Below are 22,962 nucleotides of genomic sequence, written 5' to 3' on the forward strand. Positions count from 1 at the left end.
CTTGCCTGTAGACACAATCCCATCCTTTCCCGGTTTACACAGAAACATGAGCCTAAATTCTGTCCATTAAACCCTGTCCTTTTCAGTTCTTCCTAGTCTAGGAACCATCCCCACTAGCACAGGTGCACATTGTTTTTAAGATGGAGGGGGTAGAGGTGGTATGAATCCACCTCTTCATTGAGAAAGAATTACTGCGAACAATAGAAATGGGCCTGAGTGGCCCCAAGCACTTCCCAGCACCTGGGAAGTAACAGGAAGATGACTGTGTGCTGAAGGCTAGCCTGAGCTGCATGGTGAGAGATACCGCCTTCAAAATCAAAGATCCCTCTCTTGCTTTCTTCCCCCACTATGGTGATATTTTATTTGGACTGAAATGTGATTTTATTTGTATGTTAATAAATTAAGTTGCCTGGGGGTCAGAGCTAATAGCAAGCCATAGCAGAGCCGGTCGTTGGTGGCGCATACCTTTAATCCCAGCACTTGGGAGGCAGAGCTAGGTGGATCTGTATGTTCAAGGATACAGCCAGCATGGAGACACACGCCTTTAATCTCAATACCAACCACAGAAGACCTGGAGGTCTGTACAGACGGGCAGTGACGAGGAGGTCATGTGGTTGGGTTTACAACCAAAGAGAACAGAACAGAAAGTCAATAAAAAGCACAAACACACAGGAAGTAGCTCTCTTTTGGAGAAGTAAGACAACAGTGACAGTGAAGGGTAAGGTTTTTAGCTCTTAGCTATTGCTCTGACCTCTTGGCTTTCATCTCTGTGTTGGCTCTGTGTTTCTTATTTAATAAGAAGGTTACATCTACACCCCACCCCACACCCTGCTGTCTTTGGCTACCATATTGCTTTTCTGCTTCTTTGTTCTAGAACAAGCCTCTCAGTGGAATGATTCTCCTGCCCAGTCTCTCTCCTCTAGTATTCTCTTAAAACTTGTCAGCCATAAGCCTCTACAAACCTGCCATTCTTGTGTCTACCACCCAACTGCACACTCCAAAAGGTCAGCACTGCTTCTGGAGAACTCAGCATTTGTATACCACAGCCCTTTACCATAAGGGCTGCTCCACTTCCAGGCTGTTGAATGGCCCCACCCCTTCTCTCAGACCTCCTAGAGCTGAAGATCTGAAGATCTCCCTTCTGGTCACCTTCTCACCATCTGTATTCAATCCACGTGCTCACAAAACCCAGGGTGACTCTCAGATCTGAGTTTCACCTCATCCTGTCTTAAGGCCCTGATGGGAGCTGGCATTTCTTCCTAGATGCCTGATACATCATGCACTTAGCATCCTCAAAGCCAGGGACTCCCGAATCCTTTCCCACCCATTGCCTCCCTGCCTCAGTCCTAGCAGCACAGGCCAGAACTAGTAGGGATTGGGGGGCGGGGGTTCTCTCAACACTCCTATCTCCTTCTGCATCAATTGTCAAAGAGTACATCGGTGCTCCACCTTCAGACCAGCCAGAGAATATCATCATGATTTCTGCTGGTGTATCTACCAACTACACCTAAGTCACTCCCTCTCTCTGCTGTACTAAAACAATGGCTTCCAAAATGGTACTGCTTATGTCAAATCCTAATCCTTCCAACACTTTATTCTTTGACAAGCAGCTTCGCATGTGTGTATCTGTGTGGGTGCATGTATGTAGCATGTGTGGGTGTGGGTACATGTGTGTGGGGGTGCATGTGTGTGTAGGGTGGGGGTGTATGTGCTTTCTGGTGTGCAGGTCAGAGGGCTGGCCTTCTCCTGAAGTATGGGTTGTAGGGATGGAACTTGGGTCTTCAGGCTTGCATACAAATGCTTTTGCTCGCTGAGCCACCCTGCCAGCCCTGAATGTCTGTTTTAACTGAGTGTTGAGGACAGTGTTGTTAAGGGACGTTGACTCTTGTAGGAAAGCCGGGTGAGCAAAGCAGTAGAAGTGATGATTCAGCATGTCGAGAACTTGAAGAGGATGTATGCCAAAGAGCATGCCGAGCTGGAGGAGTTGAAGCAGGCTCTGCTGCAGAACGAGAGGTCCTTTAACCCTCTGGAAGATGAAGGTAACAGCTTCAAGATAACAGTGGTGTGCTGCCTCCGCAGTTAAAGACGCTTGCTGCTCATACTTGGTCCCCAGCAGCTATGTCTCTTGGCTTACAACAGCCTACAACTCCAGCTCCAGGGGATCTGATGCCCTCTACTGGCCTCCATGGGCACTGCACCCACATGCAAGTGAACACACACACATACACACACAGAGTGGTTTTTTTAGTTTTTAGGGGTTTTTTTTCTTTTTCTTTTTTTGAGATAGAATCTCTCTCTATAGCCCTGGTTGTCCTAGAACTCCCTATGTGGACGCAGGCTGGCTTCAAACTTAGAGATCCACCTGCCTCTGTCTCCCACATACTAGGTTTAAAGGTATGCACCACCATGCTTGGCCTGCATAGATTTTTTTTTGAAAGATAATAGTCATGCTTTTCTAACATTCTCTTCTTTCATGCTCTCTTACTGTCTTGCTACATTGTGTAATAAGATCCTTACATTAAGGTTATATTAGAAAATACCTCATTCTTGGGCTTTATATAAAATAACAAGAAAAGACAAACAGAAAAAAAAAAGAAAAAGAAAAGATAAACAGAAAGGCACAAAGGATCCTTTGGTAATACCCTCAAAATTCATTCCATCAATTTAGAGCAGAGACATGGTGCTCAGTCTGGAACATTAAATAGACTCATGTCCAGCCAGGGCGTGTTAGGGCTGGTTCTTTCTCTGCACACGATATGTGTAATAAACAAACCACTCTCACCAGCCATAGTTGGATTCTTGGAGTGATTGATCCTAGCACAGTAAGCTGTCCGGTGGATTAGAAGACAGATGAGAACATGGGGTTTCTATAAATCTTACCATTTTTTTTAGATTTGTTTCTCTTTATTTTATGGGCATAAATGCTTGTATGTATGTGCATGCAGTGCCCACAGAGACCAGAAGGGGGCCTGATCTTCTGGAACTGGACTTAAAGACAGTTGTGAGCTGTCATGTTGGTGCTGGGAACTAAACTGGTATCCTTTGGAAGAGCAGCCACTGTTCTTAACCACTGAGCCATCTCTCCAGCCCCACAATGGTTTTGAGTACTTTTCTGAACAGAATTCTTACTTTAGCAATGTCCCCCCGTCCGAAGAGCAGCAGTGTTTGATATTCTTCTGCATGCTAGCAGGCACTGTGGACAACTGCAGAAACATTAAGGCCTGTATCTTAATGGTTTCTATGGAGATTGTTGGGGCTGCAGATGTAGCTCAGCAGTTGAGCACTTGCCAAACATGTAGGAAGCCCCTGAGCTCAAGCCTCAGTACCACAAAAATAGAATAAAATTAACGTATTTATCTTTCTCAGTAGTTTCTAGAGTTTTGTTTTGTTTTGTTTTTCTTTTCTGTTGTTAGCTTTTTGAGACAGTATCACTCTGTAGCCAAGGCTGGCCTTGAACTCATGGCAATTCTCCTGTCTTAGTCTCCTGCAGAGTTTTCAGTAAACCTTTTCTGACCTTTACTTGACAAAAATGCATGTGTGGTTTTTAAAATGTAAAAATGTGGGGCCAGAGAGATGGCTCGGTGGTTAAGTTGTTCTAACAGAGTCCCAGCTCCCACACAGTGGCTCACAACTATCCATAACTCCAGTTCCGGGGATCTGATGTGATGCACAGACATACATGCAGGGAAAATATAAACATAAAATAATTCTCAGAAAATTTTAACATGAAAATGTTTTCCTTTTAGATGACTGCCAGATTAAAAAACGTTCGTCTTCTTTAAATTCCAAGGTAATTACTGATTTCATAATTAACAAATGTTGACGAAATGTTCGTGAAATATTAAGATAGTATTTGAAAGTATGTGTCTTTTACTGAAAATCGCAACTGATTTAAATTCTCATGCATGAATATACATGTGTGTCTGTTTATACAGTTTATGAGGCACACCGTTCCATTTCCTGTTGTTTGTATGTCAATCAAAACAGCCCCACAGCACGAGGAAAGCCAGGGTAGCAGTTTTGTTTCAACCAAAGCTGGGTCAGGGAAGCGGACTATGGTAGAGCAGATACTCAGGATCCCTATAGATGTGTCCTCCCTGCCCCCTGCCCCTGGCCCTGATCCCTCCTTGAGGTCTAACTATAACATGAACCTTAAAAGGTCTTATTAAATAAAAAACCCAGAGCCAGATATCGGGGTTAAAACCTGAGAGATTAGAGGAATAGAAAATGCCACAGCCAACCTCACCTCACCAACTCCACAGCTTCCAAAGAGACCTACTTCCTGTCTACCCACGCCTGTATGCCTTGCTGTTCTGTTCTCTCATTGACTCTCTCAGCCCAGCTACATCACTTCCTCTTCCTGCCCAGCTCTGTCACTTCCTGTCTGTCTGTAGAGACCTCCAGACCTCTATGGTTAGTGCTGGGATTAAAGGCGTGTGTCACCATGGTTGGCTCTGTCTCCAGTGTGACCTTGAACCAACAGAGATCCAGACAGATCCCTGCCTCCTGAGTGATAGGATTAAAGGCGTGTGCTACCATTGCCTCGCCTCTATGTTTACTATAGTGGCTGGCTTTTTCCTCTGATCCTCAAATAAATTTTATTGGGGGACACAGACAAAATATCACCACATCTAACATCTCTGCTTCAGAGCCAGGCTGCATCCTTCCTGGAAAGCCACAGAGCGAGAGAAAGGTCCAGTCTTGCCTTCTACAGAGCAGCCCTGAAGTCTCCCACAACACCCCCAGTTTGTTCTTGGTGGGAAGTGAGATGGGGACAGACAGCCTTTTTCCTGGATGTCTCCAGGCCTGTCTAAAGAATCAAGTCTTATTGCTGAACAAGAAAGCAAGATGAAGGCAGGGCAAGGTGCAGGCCCACAGGATGAAGGCAGGGCAGGATGCAGGCCCACTCACAGGATGAAGGCAGGGCAGGATGCAGGCCCACGGGATCTAGCCCACAGTCGGGAGATCCCTGCAGACACATATCCAGAGGTGTTCCTCACTAATGCCCCAGTTAGTTTCTTAATACAACCAAGTTGACAATGGACATCAACCATTGTAACTCCTTTAGTTTATTTTCATTTAAAATATTTTTTATTCCTGAGTGGCATTTCTTTAAGCTACACAATACTATATAATACTCCCCTATGCAAATCTCAAGGCCTACAAACACACTGATTTGTTAAAATATAACGTCTCACTTATGACAGAGTCTAAAAACGTTGGTCTCCCCAAGCAATGCTGAGCCTGGCACCGGAGAGCTGCCTGCACTAACAGAGAGTTTACGCATGGGATGGCAGTTACCCCTAGCTGAGGGAGAGTGGGGATTAGTACAGTGGCAACCCTGGGGTGCTGTTGCTTAGTGGAAGACTAAAAGTAGCAGCAGCATGGTAAATGCTTCAAAAAGTTGCAGGAAAGAACTTTTTAAAAACTTACCATAATGTCTGAGGAGAGAGAGATGTTTAATCCAATTTAGATATCACACTACATGACAAGTAAAAAGCGGCTCATTTCCCTATCAGTGTGTAATTTTTTATGTGTATTAGTTAAAGCAAATTTAACAAAAGTTCCATGAATTTTAAATGTATTATTTGAAAAATTACAAGAGAAGCTACAAGTGCGGTGAATATTGACTTCCTCTTGAGCTGGAATTTTCTAAGCATAGAAGCGAAGATAAAAGAAAAGGAAAACATTTGGCTAAATTACAACACAGCTCGTCTTCTAGAAAAACATAGGGGAAATGGTCCTAAGGACAAACATGTTTCTCAACACATACATGCAGATGGTGATTCACCAGCAAAGGTGTTCGATCTACGCTGAAGGCAGATAAATGAAACCCAGATAAGAAATATCATTCTTAGCTAGCGAAAGTTATAAATCCAAGGTTGAGGGAGACAGAATATAAACTGGTCAATACTTCTGAAAGGTGAGTTCTCCATGCAAGATCCTAGAATGCTCACCTGCTCCCTGAGGGCTGAGCACGGGCGTGTGCAGCGTGGCGGAGGACGCAACTCCCAGAATTCTCTAATTGTACTTCTCTCTCCTGTGTGTGCAGCCATCATCTCTTCGAAGAGTGACAATTGCCTCTTTACCCAGAAATCTTGGAAATGTGGGGATGGTAAGTGCACGTGGAGGTCTCTGCCTCAGAAGTAAACTCGTCTCTATGACAAAAACGTAATTCTTTCACTGAACTCCTATTTTATGATTTCTCGAACCCCCAAAGGCATCTGGGATGGAAAATAACGACAGATTCAGCCGGCGGTCAAGCAGCTGGTAGGTGTGACTTGTGCCCACACTCTGGGAACCCATGGCAAGCACATGAGCATTTCTAATAACCTTTGGTTTGTTCAGAGAGAGCAGCACAGACGTTAAGGCTGGTATCCCATCGTGGCAGGTGCACTGGGGAATGAGAGTTACCTGGATGTGAAAGGGGAAAGAAGCCAGTGTAACTTCTGCATTGACTTAAGCAGTAAGGGGACACACGAGGTACAGCTTTGTTTAACAGATGGCCGTTATCTTTGTGTAGGAGAATTTTGGGAACAAAGCAGAGTGAGCACCGCCCCTCACTACACCGATTTATTAGCACCTATTCCTGGGCAGACGCTGAAGATGAGAAATGTGACCTGAAGTAGGTGACTCATTATAATGTGTCTGTTGACCTGATGTGAGCTGAAGCATGCAGAGTGGGGGTCAGAAGGAAGACTCAGACTGTGAACCACTTTATGAATGTCATTTGGGGACATAGTGGCTCCTCTGGCCCTCAGTGTGGCAACATTTTAAGTTAAATAACTCTCTGGAACTTCCCAGAACTGGGCGTGCCAGGAACAGCCACAAGCTAACCTCACCTCACCGATCTCATAGCTAGACAGAGTAAATCCGATGGCAGAACAGCAAGGCATATAGGCATGGATAGACAGGAAGTAAGATGCATTTGGAAGCTGCAGAGTTGGTGAGGTAAGGTTAGCTGTGGCTGTTCCTATTCCTCTGATCTTCCCAGGCTTTAACCCCTATATCTGGCTTCATGTTTTTTATTTAATAAGACTGTTTAGAAATTCATCTACACGTGCCCATCACCAGAGCCACAAAAGTAAAATCTCCATCACCGTAGAGTACTAAAACCAGAAATGAATACAGAACATTTGCATAGAAAACATATGCCCTTTGTGACATGCATGTTCATCTGTCTTGTGTAAAGAGGAGTCATTTCATTCTTTGCTTAGCAGTGTTTGTCTTTTTGACAAAGGGGGGCTGCTATGTATCCCTAGCTGGCCTCAAACTAACAGCAATCCTCCTGTCTTAGCCTCCTGAATGTTGGATTACAGGTGTTACCACTGTGTCTAGAATATGTTTAGCAAATTTAATGAGTGAAAATGTGCTACATGCTTCCATAGTGAAAAGTAGAGGGCAATGTGATGTGACTCATTGCCATGCCCCTCACTCCACCTTACCTAGTCTGTTTTTGTCACATGTTCAAACACCTCCCTCGGGTCTCTCATTTAAAGTGACTTTAACACATTCACTGAGCACCTCCAGCGTACTTGATCACTCCCAAGCACCAGTAAGAGATGGCATAGGTATCTCACACATCCCGGGATCCTGCAGTACATGTTCCCCATCTAGTTATGGTGACAGATGTGTTCTGATGACATAGGCAACTCATACATCCCAGGATCCTGCGGTACGTGCTCCCCATCTAGTTAAGGTGAAAGATCTGAGCTTTGTGGGAAAATGCCAAGTGCTTCCTTCAAAGACTGTTTGCTTATGGCTTCATTCCGTCTTTGTAAACAGAAGACAGAGATCAAGAAGCTCACGGAATGGTGCCCCCTCCTCCTTAGACACTCTCCTCTGGCAATCAAGGGCATCATGAGCTATTTCAAAATTCATATCCAACCAGGAGCTATTAGTTACAAAAGTTTGCTTAGGTGGAGGAAGCCTCTCTAAATTATGATCTACAATCCACTCAGTCTAGACACTTCCCAGGGCTCTAAGTACTAGTTTGCTTAGCTGGCTTTGCGTTCAGAATATTTGCATATGCTTTAAAATTAAGATGTTTAGAGGAATGACTGTAAAACAAGTCAGCACTGATCCAAAACACTATCAAAAAGAAGCCAGAAGAGCATGCCTGGGACCCCTGCTCTCAGGAGGCAGAGACAGGAGGATCACTCCAAGTTTGAGGCCAGCCAAGGCTAACCATGAGACCCCATTTCAGAACAAGGGAAAGGCTGTCCTAGAGAACAGGTGCAATGGACCACTGACAGAAGACATTAAAGGAGGGCAGGGCACTGAGTGTTCACTCAGGAAATGTGCTGTCTGCATGCTCTTAAAGGATGCTACAGATGTGCACGTATGTCCACACTGTTGAGTAGAAGGGTTAAAGACTGACTTGCAATTTTGAATTCTTTCTTGTGGGTGTTACTGGCCAGCATTCTACACAGAAGTTATTTTAAATTACCCTAAGTTTGGTGATCTAACATTTAGAATTCGAGCACTTTGAGTTATATACTAAACATTGACAGTGTCTGGTAAATGTAGCTTGTTGTCATTAGTTTCAAAACTTACTTGCAGAACTAGAGATGCCTCTGAACCGCCGGGAGAAGAGGCAGTGGAGAGGACCAGGAAGGCCAGCCTTTCTGAGAAGAGAAGCAGCCCGTCCACCTGGGACAGCGCTGCAGTGTAAGCTGCTCTCACTGGAGAGGGCGGGAATGGGCAACACAGGGCTAGCCATCCCACTCAAACTGCTTTATGGAGGGCATGGGGATTGTTATGACTAGGATGAGCCAGCATGGGGATGGTCCACTACAGTAGCTCCCCAACCCTGTTTCACGTAGTCCTGGAACTTGTCTCAGAGCCAGGCAGCCTTGGCTCAGTCCCAGGCTATCCCAGGCTCTCTCTCACAGCTGCTGCTTTAAGGAGCCCTTGCGTGGGCCGTTCTGTGGAGACCAGGGGAACAGCCTTCAGATTAGTGCAGAGGCTAGTGAGGCCGATGTATACTTTGGTTTTCTCTAGTTTAAACTTTAGCACAGCAGGGTACTGGGTTTCGTGGAATGTGTATCTATCCTGCTTTACATGACGAAAGGATGAGATAAATGTCTTAGTGCCTATGTCACAGTCTCAGCATCATAGAGGGCTACTCCTTTCTTTCTTAGTTATAAATGGTGGGGAGCAAACTGTCCCCTAAACCAAGAGGCTCCATCCCAACACGCAGTTAAGGCAGCCTTGTTGGGGAACTCGGTAACGAGAGTCTCCAGGCTCCACACACTGACTGCCTCTTCCCTGTGTACTCTCCCCACAGCTGTGGCTCGGTGGCTTCGTGGGTCACTCACCTGCAGGCGTCCTTCCGAAGGGCCAACAGAGTCCTCTGGCTCTCAGTGGTCTTCATCGTGCTGTTCGCAGCCTTGATGAGCTTCCTCGCAGGCCAGTTCTTCCAGACAGCTGTGGAGGCCGCACCCGCACAGGAAGGGAACTCCTGGATGTCTCTAGAACACATCTTATGGCCGTTTACCAGACTCAGGCACAATGGGCCTCCGCCAGTGTGACTGCAGCATGGCCGAATGTCCCGTTCTGATTTTAACATTTTCCTCTGAGATTCATAAATTAGTAACTTTCTAATAATTATAATGCAAAACCAGGGTTCTCAGAGCAGCTGAGATATTTTAATTCCTCAACTACATAGCATAGGGAGGGGACCCCACCTAGGGTGTTTTAATGAGCTTTCTGAGAGAGAGAGACAGACAGACAGATAGAGTACTTTATTGAAATTTATTGAAATAAAGAACTATTCAAATCTTTATGCAGTGAAGCTTGAATATAGAGTGCTCTTAGGTCATTTTTGTAGTTTATTTGCGATTCTTGGGGTCCTACCAGCTCTTCCACAGGCTGTGAAGACTAGGAATAGCTGAGGACCCGGGTGGACAGTAGCATGTGGCACACCGAGTCGATGAACTGGCAGTTGGAACGCCTGACCCTCTCCATCGCCTCTGCAGATGCAAAGTCCTTCACCATGTGGTACAAGGTAGAGTGGAACTCAGTTTCCTCCTGGAGGGCCTCGGAGAACATCTCACTGTCTTCCCTGATCTTGAGCATTTGTGCCCTGTCACCATTGAACATGAGGAGGCCCCAGAGACGATCCTCTGTGGCTTCGGCCAGGGCTTCCTTCACCTGAAAAGAGAATCTGAACTCTGAGAGTGCCAAAACACACACAAGGAAAGGAGATGCTGAGTACCCAGATCACCTGCCTTAAAGACAGGTTCACCAGGCAGAGGTGGCGCACGCCTTTAATCCCAGCACTTGGGAGGTAGAGCCAGGTGGATCTCTGTGAGTTCGAGGCCAGCCTGGTCTACAGAGCGAGAGCCAGGACAGGCACCAAAGCTACACAGAGAAACTGTGTCTGGAAAAACCAAAAAACAAACAAACAAAAAGACAGGCTCACTACATAGACCAGGCTGGCTCAGCCTCCACAGTGCTAGGAGTAAAGGTGTGTGCCTCCACACACAGCTAAAAGCACTCTGCACACCCCAGTTCTGAATTGAGTTGAACCACGAAGCTATATGCATTTTGGTATTTATGCAGCATCTGCCCATTTATTCATGAGACAAATGTTGCCCAGGTCTGCTCTGGAAGTTGAGGGGACAGTGGGATACCCCATCCAGAAACACTGATGCACCATTTAGACCCAGCTCTCAGAGTCGGGAGCAACAGGAGAAAAATACATGGCTGCTTTATGCTGACATATTCATTGCTGAGCCTTGTGGTGGGAGGGGGTAGGGTGGATAATAGCTCAGTGGTGGAGCATACATACAGTATGTATGAGGTTCTGGCTTTCAGTCTAACTCAGAAAAATTCAGTCAACCTTAAGTCTAACTCAGAAAAATTCAGTCAACCTTGAGTTTGAAAACAGTGTCTTTTCCGTATGTCAACAGTAATGTGTCAGGAAGTTACACTATAGGCCTGACCTCCGCAGAGGGCCATGAACCACAGATACTCACATACATGGTTTCCCCTTTGTTCTGGGGTCAACACAGACAAGGTCACAGCATTTGGTACCGTAGTGGGTAAAGATGGCAAATCTTTCCATGGACTGACAAGCCAACACTCAGAATTTCAAAACACCGTTCTGAATGTCCATTTCACCTCTTTAAGAGGCGAAGGTGGCTACACTCATTCCTGAGTGTTTTCTCTTTGGAGGACAAAGCAGTTTTATGGGGTTTGCATACTGTACCCTAAACACAACTCTCGTGGAATTGCAGACCATGTTCCACTTGCTCCAGCTAAATGCGAAAGCAGAGCTTAGCAGGGCCATTTGCCGATAAGCCTTCATCTCCACCAGGGGGACCTGTCCAGAGGGCGTAAGCACAGTCAGTCTCCGAGTGCTCCACTGGGCTTCCTCTCCATCTGTCCTCAGTTCCAATTTTAAGTCAGATTCTGGGACTCCACTCTCAAAATCAGACAATGGCTTTCCCTTCTGCACACTCCCTGAAGAACGGTGTCCACAAAGCCCTCTGTGAGCTGACGCCAACACTGTACCCTTCCTAGTCTTGCAGTTCCCGGTTCCTTGGCCTCCTCTTGTGCAGTCCACAGACCTGCCAGGCTGCTGCTCCCTTGGGAGGCCTGGCTGCAGCTGGACTTTCTACCTAGAAAGAGCCCCCACCCCACCCCCGGCCCAGACCCTGGGGGCTGCACACCTTACTCTGCAGCTTTGGCTACCACGTACCTTGAGTCCAGTCCCGCTCCACAGCAGCCTGCTAAATACTCCCCTGCCCCACTCTTCATCTGGTTTGGTTTGGTTTTCCCCACAGCACTTTTTACCGTTCTAATGTGTAAGCCACTTCAGTTATGCTGCTTTCTGTGCTAGAATGTCAGTTCCCGGGCAAGGACTGTCCTACAGACAGGTCAGGGCGGTGTGCTGCTAGAACATCAGTTCCAGGGCAGGGACTGTTCTACAGACCTGTCAGGGCAGTGTGCACAGTTAACTGTGTCACTGGGTCCTTAAAACTGACTTGTGCTGCCGGGCGGTGGTGGCACACGTCTTTAATCCCAGCATTCAGGAGGCAGAGCCAGGCGGATCTCTGTGAGTTCGAGGCCAGCCTGGTCTACAGAGCAAGATCCAGGACAGGCACCAAAACTACACAGAGAAACCCTGTCTCAAAAAAACCCAAAACAAAACAGAACTGACTTGTTCTACCTATGTATTTATGTCCATGATTGACAAGTGTCACGGGACTATTGGCAGGTGAAAAGACACCAGAAAGTGTCAGGCGTGTTCTCCAGTATAGAGCAGTTCTGTCTACAAACGCGCCTTCCATGATTCAGGGCACCTGTGTCTTCATTTACTACAGGGGTGTTAACAAGCACTGGCACTCCAGTGCCAGGCTGGCTGCTAGAACAGCCAAAGGTCCTGTTCTCTAGGAGCCTCAGATTCATGGAGGGTCTTGTGAACTGAACCCCTGTGAGGAGCACAGAACAGCACACAGACACGGGGGCTGTGTGAGAAACCATGAAGGAAATGGCTTTGCAGGCTGGTGGTCTGTATGTGATTGGTGAGAAAATACAGCCCCACTGTGACCCAGCACTGGAAAAGGGAAGAAAATACAATGAGCAGTAACTGGGCTTGCTTCTGCTAAAAGTGACCGTGTGGATGGCAGGTCACTACTGCACTCTAATCTTTCAGAAGACCATTAAATCGGAGGGAGCCCTAGGTTTCCCTCCCCGAAGTTTAATAGCAGCAGCATTCTAGGTTCCCACTGTATTAGAGAGATTCACTTAGCCTTGTTGTTGACGACCACATAAAAATGAGAGTATACAGCAGGGAAGATGTTCAGGCCCGCTTCCTTCATAGCCAGAATGAAGGGTATGGGCGTCATCCATTTTCCTTCTAAATGAGACAGATGGTCTTGGCTCCTCAGTTTGACTGAAGCCAGCATGCAGAGGTTCTCCTAAATTTCAAGGAGAGAGAAGAAACCAATCAGTATTATTCCAGGTCTAGCTTTTTCACTCTGTGCTAGTTCTGAAATCATATACCACTCTACAGTTAAACAATGTATCTACTATGGGCCTGATCTGAAGCCCTGCCACAAGGTTCCATCACCTCAAGGACCCATCACCGCCTCAGGCAGCTCATTAACTTCCTAGGCTCTCTCTCTGGGTACTTGAGGGATTAAAAATGGTGTCTCAGATCTATTTTATAAAATGTTAGAGCACTCTATGTTCATTCTGAATTAAAATAGCCATTAAAACAATCATGATTGTACTTTTAGGACTTATTCTTAGTTTTTAACATATGTGAGATTTAACATGCTGCAAACTGTCCAGTTTAGAAGGGGTACAAAGTTTGTATTTCTGTATTCTTAATGCTAATAGCACTGCCTATTTAACCTACTATATCTAAAAGATCAGTACCTACTCAGTGTAAAAATGAAGTCAGTTGATTTTTTCATACCAAATGCTCAAAATCCAACATGCATTTCATGGCACAAACCACACCCAAACACCTCTCTTCACAGAGATCCTTTATCAAGCAGGGAAGAAAAGTTAAAGCAGCTGCTTTCTGACTCAGGCAGAAAAACAGCAGCAAATGACCTTGCAGGTGTGATTTCTAAGAGGAGAAAAAGGTGCGGTGTAGCAGGAATCTTAAAAGTTCTTATTAATAAAAATCAAACCTGAGGCCAGTTATTGGGGTGAACACTGGAAGGTCAGAGAGACAGAACAAGCCACAGCTAACCTCACCTGGCCAACTTCTCAGCTGCTCTTGTTTCCTCAGACTGGAAGCCTCTGTGTCCTCATCTGAATGGCTCTCAGCTGAACTGTGCTGCTCAAAACCTAAAAGCTTAACCAGCCAAATGCTTCTAGTTCCTGGTCTTTATGCCTTATATACCTTTCTGCTTTCTGCCTCACTCCCTGGGATTAAAGGCTCACTTCTTGGGATTAAAGGCGCGCGCGTGCGTGCGTGCGTGCGTGCGTGCGTGCGTGTGTGTGTGTGTGTGTGTGTGTGTGTGGCCTTGAACTCACAGAGATCCAGAGGGATTTCTGCCTCTGGAATGCTAGGATTAAAGGTGTGAGTGCCACCATTTTCTAGCCTTTGTATCTAGTGGCTGTTCTGTCTCTGACCCCAGATAAGTTTATTAGGGTGCACAATATTTTGGGGAACACAATACCACCACAGTGCGGTCCATATTAGGATGGGCTAGGACGTGGCACTGTATTTTGACTGGGCACATTAATTAGGTGAGCCAAAGGGAGCTTTTGATTGCTGGACTTCAATACTTTGATACCTGGACCACGGCAGTCAGCCTCAGGAGGAGGAAGTGGTTGAATAAGGGAGTAGACCTTGGTGGCTGGCTTTAGGAATGTGATCTAACAATGTTTAGAAGGGCAAGGCCTGCCAGAGTCATGCATGCCGTGCTCGAGCTGGCCAGAGTCCCTTCATATAGGACTTTCATCTACACTCTGCCATAAGACTAGAGTTCCCTGCACTTGGACAGAGTGGTTGGGAGCAGGGCAGTGAGGAGGCTGGGCTGGGCAGGGCAATACCCTGTACACTCTCAAGAAAGCCAATGATTCCTAACAGACCGAGGGCAGGCTGCCTGTGTTTTGAGGGCCTGAGAAGTCACCTATGACCCCACAGAGATTTTGTTTTGTTTGCTTGTTTGAGACAGGGCCTCACAGCATGGCTCTGGCTGGCTGGAACCTCTGCCCCGAGTGCTGGGACTAAAGGTGTCTGCCACCATGTCTGTCCCATGTGGGTTTGAAGCCTGATGGTCTATTAGTATTTCTACTATATTCAGAAGGGTTGCAGCTCTTAAAACTACTTAATTTTGCATATCACAAACTCACCAGTGATTGTAAGTAACTGAGGGTTACACCCTCGCCATAAATGTTTTAATACATCTCCATGCTGCCTAAGAAAGTCCCCTGGGTCTCTGTGCAGTGAGTCCTCTGTCCTCACCCTCAGCCTGGTGGTATAAATCCTCTCTGCTGGGGCTTCCAAGGCTGTGGACTTTCTGAGGGGCAGTAGTCCTGTTCAGCAAGACAAGCCTTAGAGAAGCTCCTGAGACAAGGATGAGGACACCATACCCAGGGGAGGCTTGCTGGGGTGACTGTCCCACTGCTAGTAACCTCCATCTTACACATTGTTGCTCATTTACCCATGAACTCAGAAGCCATAGCCCCGGGACGTTTTACACGTGTGCTCATGGACACACTATTCAACCCGTAGGCCGGCTGTGAAGTCACCCACCTTGATGTGTATCTGGAGCTCAGTGAAAAGGGAAGTCACAGTCATGAGGACTCTGTTCACACCGAGGGGTCGCAGTTCCCAGGACCGGTACGGCATATTAATATGGGCATCTTGAATCAAGGTCACAGGGCCCAAAGTATCCAAACAGAAGGTTATGAGCCTGTCTTCTCGACTGTAAAAAACCTCGCTAATGCCATCTGTTTTCCAGATTTTACCTTCACAACAGAAGATGGAACATTAGTTTCATGTCTTTCCTATAAAAATGAGTTAAAAACAGCTAAGCACATATGCTGTGCACTAAGGGATTTTCTGTATTAAGACTCTCAAGGAAAAGTTCCCCCTGCTGGGAGATCCCTGCCCCCAAGGTCCAGTCCAAACTCCAGCATGTTCCACGTGACACTGTCCCGTGCCATCTCTCACGCCTGTTTTCAGCCCCCCTCTCCTGCCCGTGAGCACGGTGCCAGCCTTCCCTAGCCATATACAGAGGGTCTTCACCTGTGTTAGTTTTTAAAGTTTATTTTTGTTTACAATTATACTTTCAGGGATCGTTTCCAAGTTTGTTATTTATTTTATATGTTATTTATGTGTTTTGCCTACATGCATGTATGTGGGCCAAATGCATGCAATGCCCACAGAAGCCAGCAGAGGGCACCAGCTCTCACGGAACTGGAGTTAACAGATGGTTGTGAGTGACCATGTAGGTGCTCAGAACAGAACCCAGGTCCTCTGCAAGAGCAGCAGGTGCTCTTAACAACTGAGCCTCTCTCCAGCCCTTTCACTTCTGTTTCAATAGCTGTAAATTCTCCTGTTTATAAGCGTACACTCTTGCTTTGAGGACATGGATGCCGCTGTGCAGCCATGTCCCTATGCAATGAGACAGTTCTTAAACCCCTCCCAACAAGAGCCCTTGTGTGCACTCCCTTGAATGTTTACTTCCAGATCCACCTCTAAGATCTTCCTGTCTACACCTCACAGGAATGCTCTCATACAGTAGGTGGCATGTTTTGTCTAGTTTAGAAGTGGGGAAAGCCCTGGCCATGGCAGCATCCCGGCACTTGGAAAACGGAGGTGGGAGGCTCTCCAGTTTGAGGGCTATGTGCTTAGCTCAAGGCCATTCTGGGCCTCAGCAAACAAACAAAAAAAAAATCATTTAGTGAAAAATGATTCAAATAAACATTTCATTAAACAGGATGGATGCAAGTCCACCACATAAAATGTCCAGCACTGGTCATTAGTAAACAAAATAGAACCATTGTTCAGGACCACATCACACACACACGACAGACGATGACAGGTGTCAGCCAGAGGGTGTGACATGAACAGAACTTGAAAAATGTGCAGTCATGTCGAGAAACAGGTGACATTCCTTGCCATGTGGTTGCATGTGTCTGCATGTGGAGATCAGGGGAAAACTTCAGGTGTTGGTCCTCAGCAGTTACCTTACTTGAGGTAGAGTCCCTCATTGTCAACAGTGCAGGCCAGGCTGAGTAGCCGGTGAGATTTTGGGGTTCTCTGGTCTCTCTCTCCCACCTCACTGTAGAGCACAGGGGTTAGAGATGTGTGCTGCAGGGCCTGGCTTTCCACGGGGCTAGAGATGTGTGCTGCAGGGCCTGGCTTTCCCCGGGCCTAGAGATGTGTGCTGCAGGGCCTGGCTTTCCATGGGGCCAGAGATGTGTGCTGCAGGGCCTGGCTTTCCACGGGCTCTGGAGATTCAAACCCGGGTCCTCCTGCCAGCATAGGCAGTGCTGTGCCTGCTAAGCCTTCTCTCGGGTCCAGTGTGGGTTAGATGAGATAAATAATTAGCAGCATCACTCTTAAAGTGACTCTTCTGGGCTGGCATGATGTAGCTCAGTGGCTAGAAGTGCCTGCTGCCAAGCCTGACAATGAGTTTGGATCTCTGGACTCCACGGGGTGGAAGGAGAGAACTGACTCCTGTAAGCTGTGATTTGACCCCCACGAGTGTTGTGGCATGCACATGCCCCTCCGCCCAAACAGGCCAATAACAAGTGTAAACTGCACAAGTTCTGGCTGGAATTTCAGAGGGTATAGCACCTCCCAGCTTTCGAGGCCGTGGGCTCCATCCCAGCCTTTGAGGGGTAGAAGCAGGAAGATAAGAAGTTTGGGGCCATCCTTGACTACACCTTGGGTTGGAGACCCAGTCAGGCTTTACAAGACCCTGTCTCAAAACCACGGAAGACGGAGGGAGGGAGGGAGGGCCACCTGCTGTGGTCACTTGCATTACCCTCCTGGCTGGCTGAGGCATGGCTGTACCTTCTGCATCCCACCTTATGACCTTGGGATCCTCAAAGAAGATTACGTTCTCATGGACCTCCAGTGTGACCTCTATGGGTGGAAAGGCATTTTCTGGATCGGGTTCTTCTGTGGTTTCTGGAGGATATGTAAACCTCTGTAATCCTTCTTGGCGTATCTTTTAAAAATGACCAGAATGAGGAAAGTTAGAAGGTGGTGGCAACAGCCAGACACACCTGTCCCTAACAAGCTCTGCTCACTGACACACCTGTCCCTAACAAGCTCTGCTCGATGTCATATGCATCTACTAAAGTAGGAGGAGACATCAGAACACAACTCAAAGATAAATGTTTGAGGGGAAAACATTGCCAAACTTAACCATAACCACAGAGCTTCCTATAGGCCAGGCTCCAGAATGTATTCCGCTCATCTACATCTCAAGCCCTGTGACAAACCTGCATTCCACAGAGCCGACAACCAAGGCGCAAGAGGAATCAGGACACCTGCCGAAGACCACAAGAAGACTCCGAGTTCACACAGACACGCAAATGCCTCCCGTGGGACCCAAAGTCACTAGGTCTGATATTTTGATGAGGGGCCCTGGGCAATGGAACAGAAGTGTGGGTGTCCCCTGGGCAGCACAGGAAGGAGTGGGTGAAGGTCCCCAGCTGACAGCCGATTCCTGAGGCAAGGCAGGGCTGTGAACCATTTGATTCAACAGGGAGAGAAGGCACCAGGGGAGGTGAAAGTCAGAAAATCCAGGAGAATATTCTGGAATACAGGAAATGAAGAGCCCTGCAGTCAGGTGAGCACACACTGTCCTCTCGGGAGCCACACAGGCATGCGGGAGAATTCTGTGGATTCCGGTGCTTGATACAAAGAGGTGAGGCAGGACACTGGCCAAATTCAACAGCACATTTTTGGATGATTTCTTGAAAAACTTGTCTTGGGCTGAACCTTCCTGTGGATAAAGAGTTTTGAAGGTCTGCCTTCACTGAGGGATGTCTTTTTCTAGACAAGAACTCTGCCACTGAGCTATACCACCAGCCCCAAAGGGATGATTTTCTTAGTTTGCCACGTGTGTGCAGACCACATTATCTCCCTTAGATTTGCTCTTATTTCATGGGGAGGAAGGGAAAGGAAAGGCCTGATCAAAATCAGCTGGGCAAAGAGTCCAATGGATAAAACCAAGGTATACATACACACAACCCGTAAGATAGTGTTTGGCACACCTGCACTATTAAATCTTGCTGGGAGTGATCAGGAAAAACATCTGCATGGACCTGGAAGTTACTTCCAAACACTTACAGGCATGGGGCCCGCCAGCCAAGTCCAGTAAGTGGTGCTGAACTGTGGTGATATTTTATCTGTATCACCCCAATAAAGTTTACTTGGAGCTCAGAGGAAAACTCCAGTCACTGTATTAAACATAGAGGTCAGGCAGTGGTAGCACACGCCTTTAATCCTAGCATTCGGGAGGCAGAGATCCATCCAGATCTCTGTGAGTTCAAGGACACACTGGGAACAGAGCCAGGATTGGTGACACACGCCTTTAATCCCAGCACTAACCATGGAGGTCTGGAGGTTTGTACAGACAGAGAGGAAGTGATGGAGCTGGGCAGAAAGAGGAAGTGATAGAGCTGGGCGGAGAGAGGAAGTGAGATGGCAGGGACAGAAAGGCATATAGCATGGGTATACAGGAAGTAGGTCTCTCTGGAGGCTGAGGAGTTGGTAAGGTGAGGTTGGCTGTGGCTTGTCCTATTCCCCTGATCTCTCAGTTTTAACCCCGATATCTGGCTCCGGGTTTTTATTAATAAGACCATTTAGCAGTTCGTCTACACTGAACCAACAAGTAGAAGGCAGCTTGTTTTGTGGGGTTGGGGTTTGAATACAGGGCCTTGCTCAAACCCAAGCCTTGGAGTTAAGATTTGGCATATTTTTTAACATTCTGAGAAGGGCTGCACAAGCGGTCAGTAGGAACTCATCTTCCTTCCCAGCTATTGAGAACGGGAGTATGGAACTAAACAAACAAAACAGAAAACAAAAAAAGCCACGTTTTTTTCTAAGTTTTGTTTCTCAGACACAAGAAATACTTTTCCTTTGGAGCTATTTATAAGTTAGAGCAATTTCCGGTGCAGGAGGCCATTGGTGGGACCAGTTAGCACATGCTAAACCAACCCACTAAAAATGAAAATAAATGAATTAGAACAGTGTACACTTGTAATCTCAGCACTTGGGAGGCTGAGGCAGGGGGACCACCACAAAAACCTGGCTATAAAGTAGGCTGCAGGAAGTCTGGGATTCCTAGTGAGACCTTGTCTCAGAAAGCAAAACAAACAGAAACTATAGACGGACATACACCAGGTCCTCACAGGAGGGGCTGTTCGAGATGGGGCAGCTCTGACAGGGTAATCCAAGCCTGGGGTCCCAGCACAGGGTGACATCCGGGAATTCCTGTCACTGGTGTCCTCGGGGTGCCGTGTGCTGGCAGTCCCAGCCTCCACTGACTCAGTGGATCTGAGGCCACCAACCACTATGACATTTGCAGACATCCCCAGGTGCTGCTCTGTCCTAATGGTCAGCCTGTTCATGGATGTTCTCTAGGCAGATTCATACAGGTGCTGCCCAGCCCTCAGGGCATGTGCTGTGAAAACCTCACTCTGGGTTTTTGGCAGTTCTGAGGGTCAGACTCAGAGTGTCACCCATGCCAGGAGCATGCTCTACCACTGAGCGGAACCCCAGCCTAGGAATTTCTGATTTAGTGACTTATGAACTTGTTTTTCTAGAAAATTCCCCAGTGACCACAGAGGTCATTGAAGCTTCTGTAAGCATGGAACCAGAGCAGAGCTGGGCAGCTGTGACGTCCCCCTGGGATGTCCCTCTACTGCTGTTCTCCATAAGCACACCTGAACTAGAACATAGGCGTGCCCACAGTTTTCTACAGAGGCCTCAGTGCCAAAGAGGAGGGCTGTGGGGTTCTCAGAGTCAGGGCAGCCTAGCAAGGTGAAAATGGCTACCACCTGGCCATTTCACAGAAAATCAGTATTTGCCAAGCTCTGATGCAGACAAGCAGTATTATGGATCAGTCAGCACTTTTGGGCATTAGTATTGTAGGTTTACAGGAAAGAATTTCTCCAACAATGGGACCAATGTGCATCAGATGCTGAGATCACGGGCAATGAAGTAAAATGATTTCACCTGCGATTCACACGGAGGCGTCTCCTACCTCGACTAGTACCCAGCCCTTCACTGGTTTGCACTGAGGGGGCAGCTCCAGGATGTCCAGGTGGTACACGCCACCCAGGGTGGAGAAATGGCACAAGTCCACCTCCTTCTCCTCACTGGTTTGCGGAAATTCCACGGTGTTCTCTACCAGGCGCAGCTGTGCTGAAATGAACCACAGTTACGGCAGTTTCAGATCAGACTTGAGTGTCTTGTGTTGGGGGCGGGGGGATCAAAATCCCAGGACTGCTGAGGGAGGTTTGTCTTTGGGTACTACACTTCATGCATGGTTCTTAAAGTGTCTCACTAGCCAGCCTTGAGGGGAGCAGGTGTGTGTTTGTGTGTGCGTGTGTACGTGTGAGTACGTGAATGTGCATGTATACATGCGAGTGGGGGCAGTAGGAAGGGCTCTGTTTGCAGCACACACTAGCATTGTAGGAGGCTACATATAATAAGCATGTATTAATGGTAAAATTGTATTTCATAAAAAACACTTTGATCAAAAATTGATAATTACCAAACTAAGTCCTTAAAATTGGACATTATCTGACTAAAAATCCAAAGAAGGTGGTGGGAAGTTCATGGTGGAAAAGTAGATTTTGGCCCATGTTTCAAATGAAAAATGGTTATTTCAATAGAAATAGGACCAGCTCATAGAAAATCCAGGGAAGTGAAGAAGCAGGAACTCTGTAGGATCCTATGATCTAGCAATCTGAGTGCACAGTGAGAAGTCACACCTGCAGTCACCAGGACAGGGGCCCTTCTCACCTCTCACCCCAAGGCAGTCAGCCACTTACAAATGTCACCCTTAGCAGTGGCTGGACTTTATGTGTGGTGCACACCTCTAGCCCCAGTTCTTAGGAGGTAAAGGCAGGAGGGTCCACATGGTGAGTGCTGGCCTAGCCAGGGCTGGGTAATGTGACCCTGCCCCTCCCCCAAAGCTAACTAATATGTACAGTCCAAGTTTCTTCAACCACAAAATCTGCATAATGTCAGTACCTTGTGGTAGAGTTTGGCAGGAGAATATGTGGGTATGGGTAGAGCTAGCTGAGGGCAGACATGGGACTGTAGTGGCATTGCTCCCAAAAGAGACACAGCAGGGGTCCCACAGTCCCACCTGTCTCTTTGGTGAGTGTTCACTCTTTAACTTTTTTGTTTGAGACGGAGATTTACTGTGTAGATAGGTGTTAAGAAGTGTGTTAGGAAGTGTCCTGGAACTTGCTCTGTAGACCAGGCTGGCCTCTAACTTAGAGATCCACCAGCCTCTGCCTCCCAAATGCTAGGATTAAAGGCCTGTGCCACCACTGCCCAGCTAACTTTTAAATGTATTTAATTTATAATTTATTGGCCTAAAAAGAAGCCAGAAGTCCTGCTGGGCTCAGATGTGGACGGTGACGACATCTCTGACAGGAGTCACCATGTAGGGAACTGGTGTGGATAGCAAGAGGCCCACCTACTCTAGTGTCACGGGTCTAGAAAGAAGAAAAACCTTACCTGGTTTGGCCATAGAAACATTTCAAAGATGGGGGCAGGGTGGTGGTGGAGCTCGACAGGTAGGGTGTTTGCCTTGTATGCACAAGGCCTTGGATTCGATCCTTAGCACCATATAAAGCTTGCTTGGGAGTCCAGCATTGGGAGGTGGAGCCAGGTGGATCAGAAGCTGAAGGTCATCCTCAGCTACATAGGGTTTGAGACCAGCCTGAGCTACATGAAACACTGCCTCAGAATATATAAATAATTGAATAAAAGAATACAAAGACTTAAGTGTATTAGGAAATGTAAGGAAGCAGACAGAGGTTTGTTAAGACAAATATGCTTGGAAGTACACAGAACAGATTCCTTTGATGTCACTGAGAAAGAGGAGCAGTGAGAGAGAAGAGGACAGGCATCATCAGACAAAAGCCAGCCATGTGATCACCTTCACCTTTCCGAGGTGCATCTAGCATAGGCTACCTGCAGACCAAGACTGTGAAGTGTGGTGATATATTGTATACCCTAATAAAATTTACCTGAAGATCAGAGAACAGAACAAGCCACTAGATCAAACATAGAGTCCAAGCAGTGGTGGCACACACCTTTAACCTAGCACTCAGGAGGCAGAGATCTGTCTGGATCTGTGTGAGTTTTCAAAGCCACCCTGGACTACATGACATTGATTCAGTCTAGGAGAGAAACAGAGCTGGGCAGTGGTGGCTCACACCTTTAATTCCAGTACTGGGAAGCACACACGCCTTTAATGGCTGGGCGGAGAAAGGTATATA

At 47.0% G+C, this 22,962-nt stretch overlaps 2 protein-coding genes across 9 annotated transcripts in view; one reads left to right on the top strand and one right to left on the bottom strand.

Moving 5' to 3' along the window:
- Irag2 (inositol 1,4,5-triphosphate receptor associated 2) overlaps positions 1-9,787 on the top strand; it is a 54,856-nt gene extending 45,069 nt beyond the window's left edge. For all 5 annotated transcript variants that reach the window (XM_052721381.1, XM_052721380.1, XM_052721382.1 and 2 more), the window contains 7 exons: positions 1,892-2,039; positions 3,747-3,790; positions 6,053-6,115; positions 6,221-6,270; positions 6,524-6,625; positions 8,563-8,670; positions 9,290-9,787. In XM_052721381.1, the coding sequence (XP_052577341.1) occupies positions 1,892-2,039; positions 3,747-3,790; positions 6,053-6,115; positions 6,221-6,270; positions 6,524-6,625; positions 8,563-8,670; positions 9,290-9,533 (759 nt within the window). In that variant the 3' untranslated portion in view covers positions 9,534-9,787. The remainder of the gene's footprint in view (positions 1-1,891; positions 2,040-3,746; positions 3,791-6,052; positions 6,116-6,220; positions 6,271-6,523; positions 6,626-8,562; positions 8,671-9,289) is intronic.
- Dnai7 (dynein axonemal intermediate chain 7) overlaps positions 9,738-22,962 on the bottom strand; it is a 48,904-nt gene continuing 35,679 nt past the window's right edge. For all 4 annotated transcript variants that reach the window (XM_052721379.1, XM_052721376.1, XM_052721377.1 and 1 more), the window contains 6 exons: positions 20,706-20,866; positions 17,501-17,657; positions 15,230-15,444; positions 12,762-12,929; positions 11,216-11,329; positions 9,738-10,155 (listed from right to left, as the gene is read on the bottom strand). In XM_052721379.1, the coding sequence (XP_052577339.1) occupies positions 9,883-10,155; positions 11,216-11,329; positions 12,762-12,929; positions 15,230-15,444; positions 17,501-17,657; positions 20,706-20,866 (1,088 nt within the window). In that variant the 3' untranslated portion in view covers positions 9,738-9,882. The remainder of the gene's footprint in view (positions 10,156-11,215; positions 11,330-12,761; positions 12,930-15,229; positions 15,445-17,500; positions 17,658-20,705; positions 20,867-22,962) is intronic.

This window comes from Peromyscus californicus, unplaced genomic scaffold, assembly GCF_007827085.1.
Source record: "Peromyscus californicus insignis strain IS unplaced genomic scaffold, ASM782708v3 Scaffold_6__1_contigs__length_162567912, whole genome shotgun sequence".
NCBI classification, from domain to species: domain Eukaryota; kingdom Metazoa; phylum Chordata; class Mammalia; order Rodentia; family Cricetidae; genus Peromyscus; species Peromyscus californicus.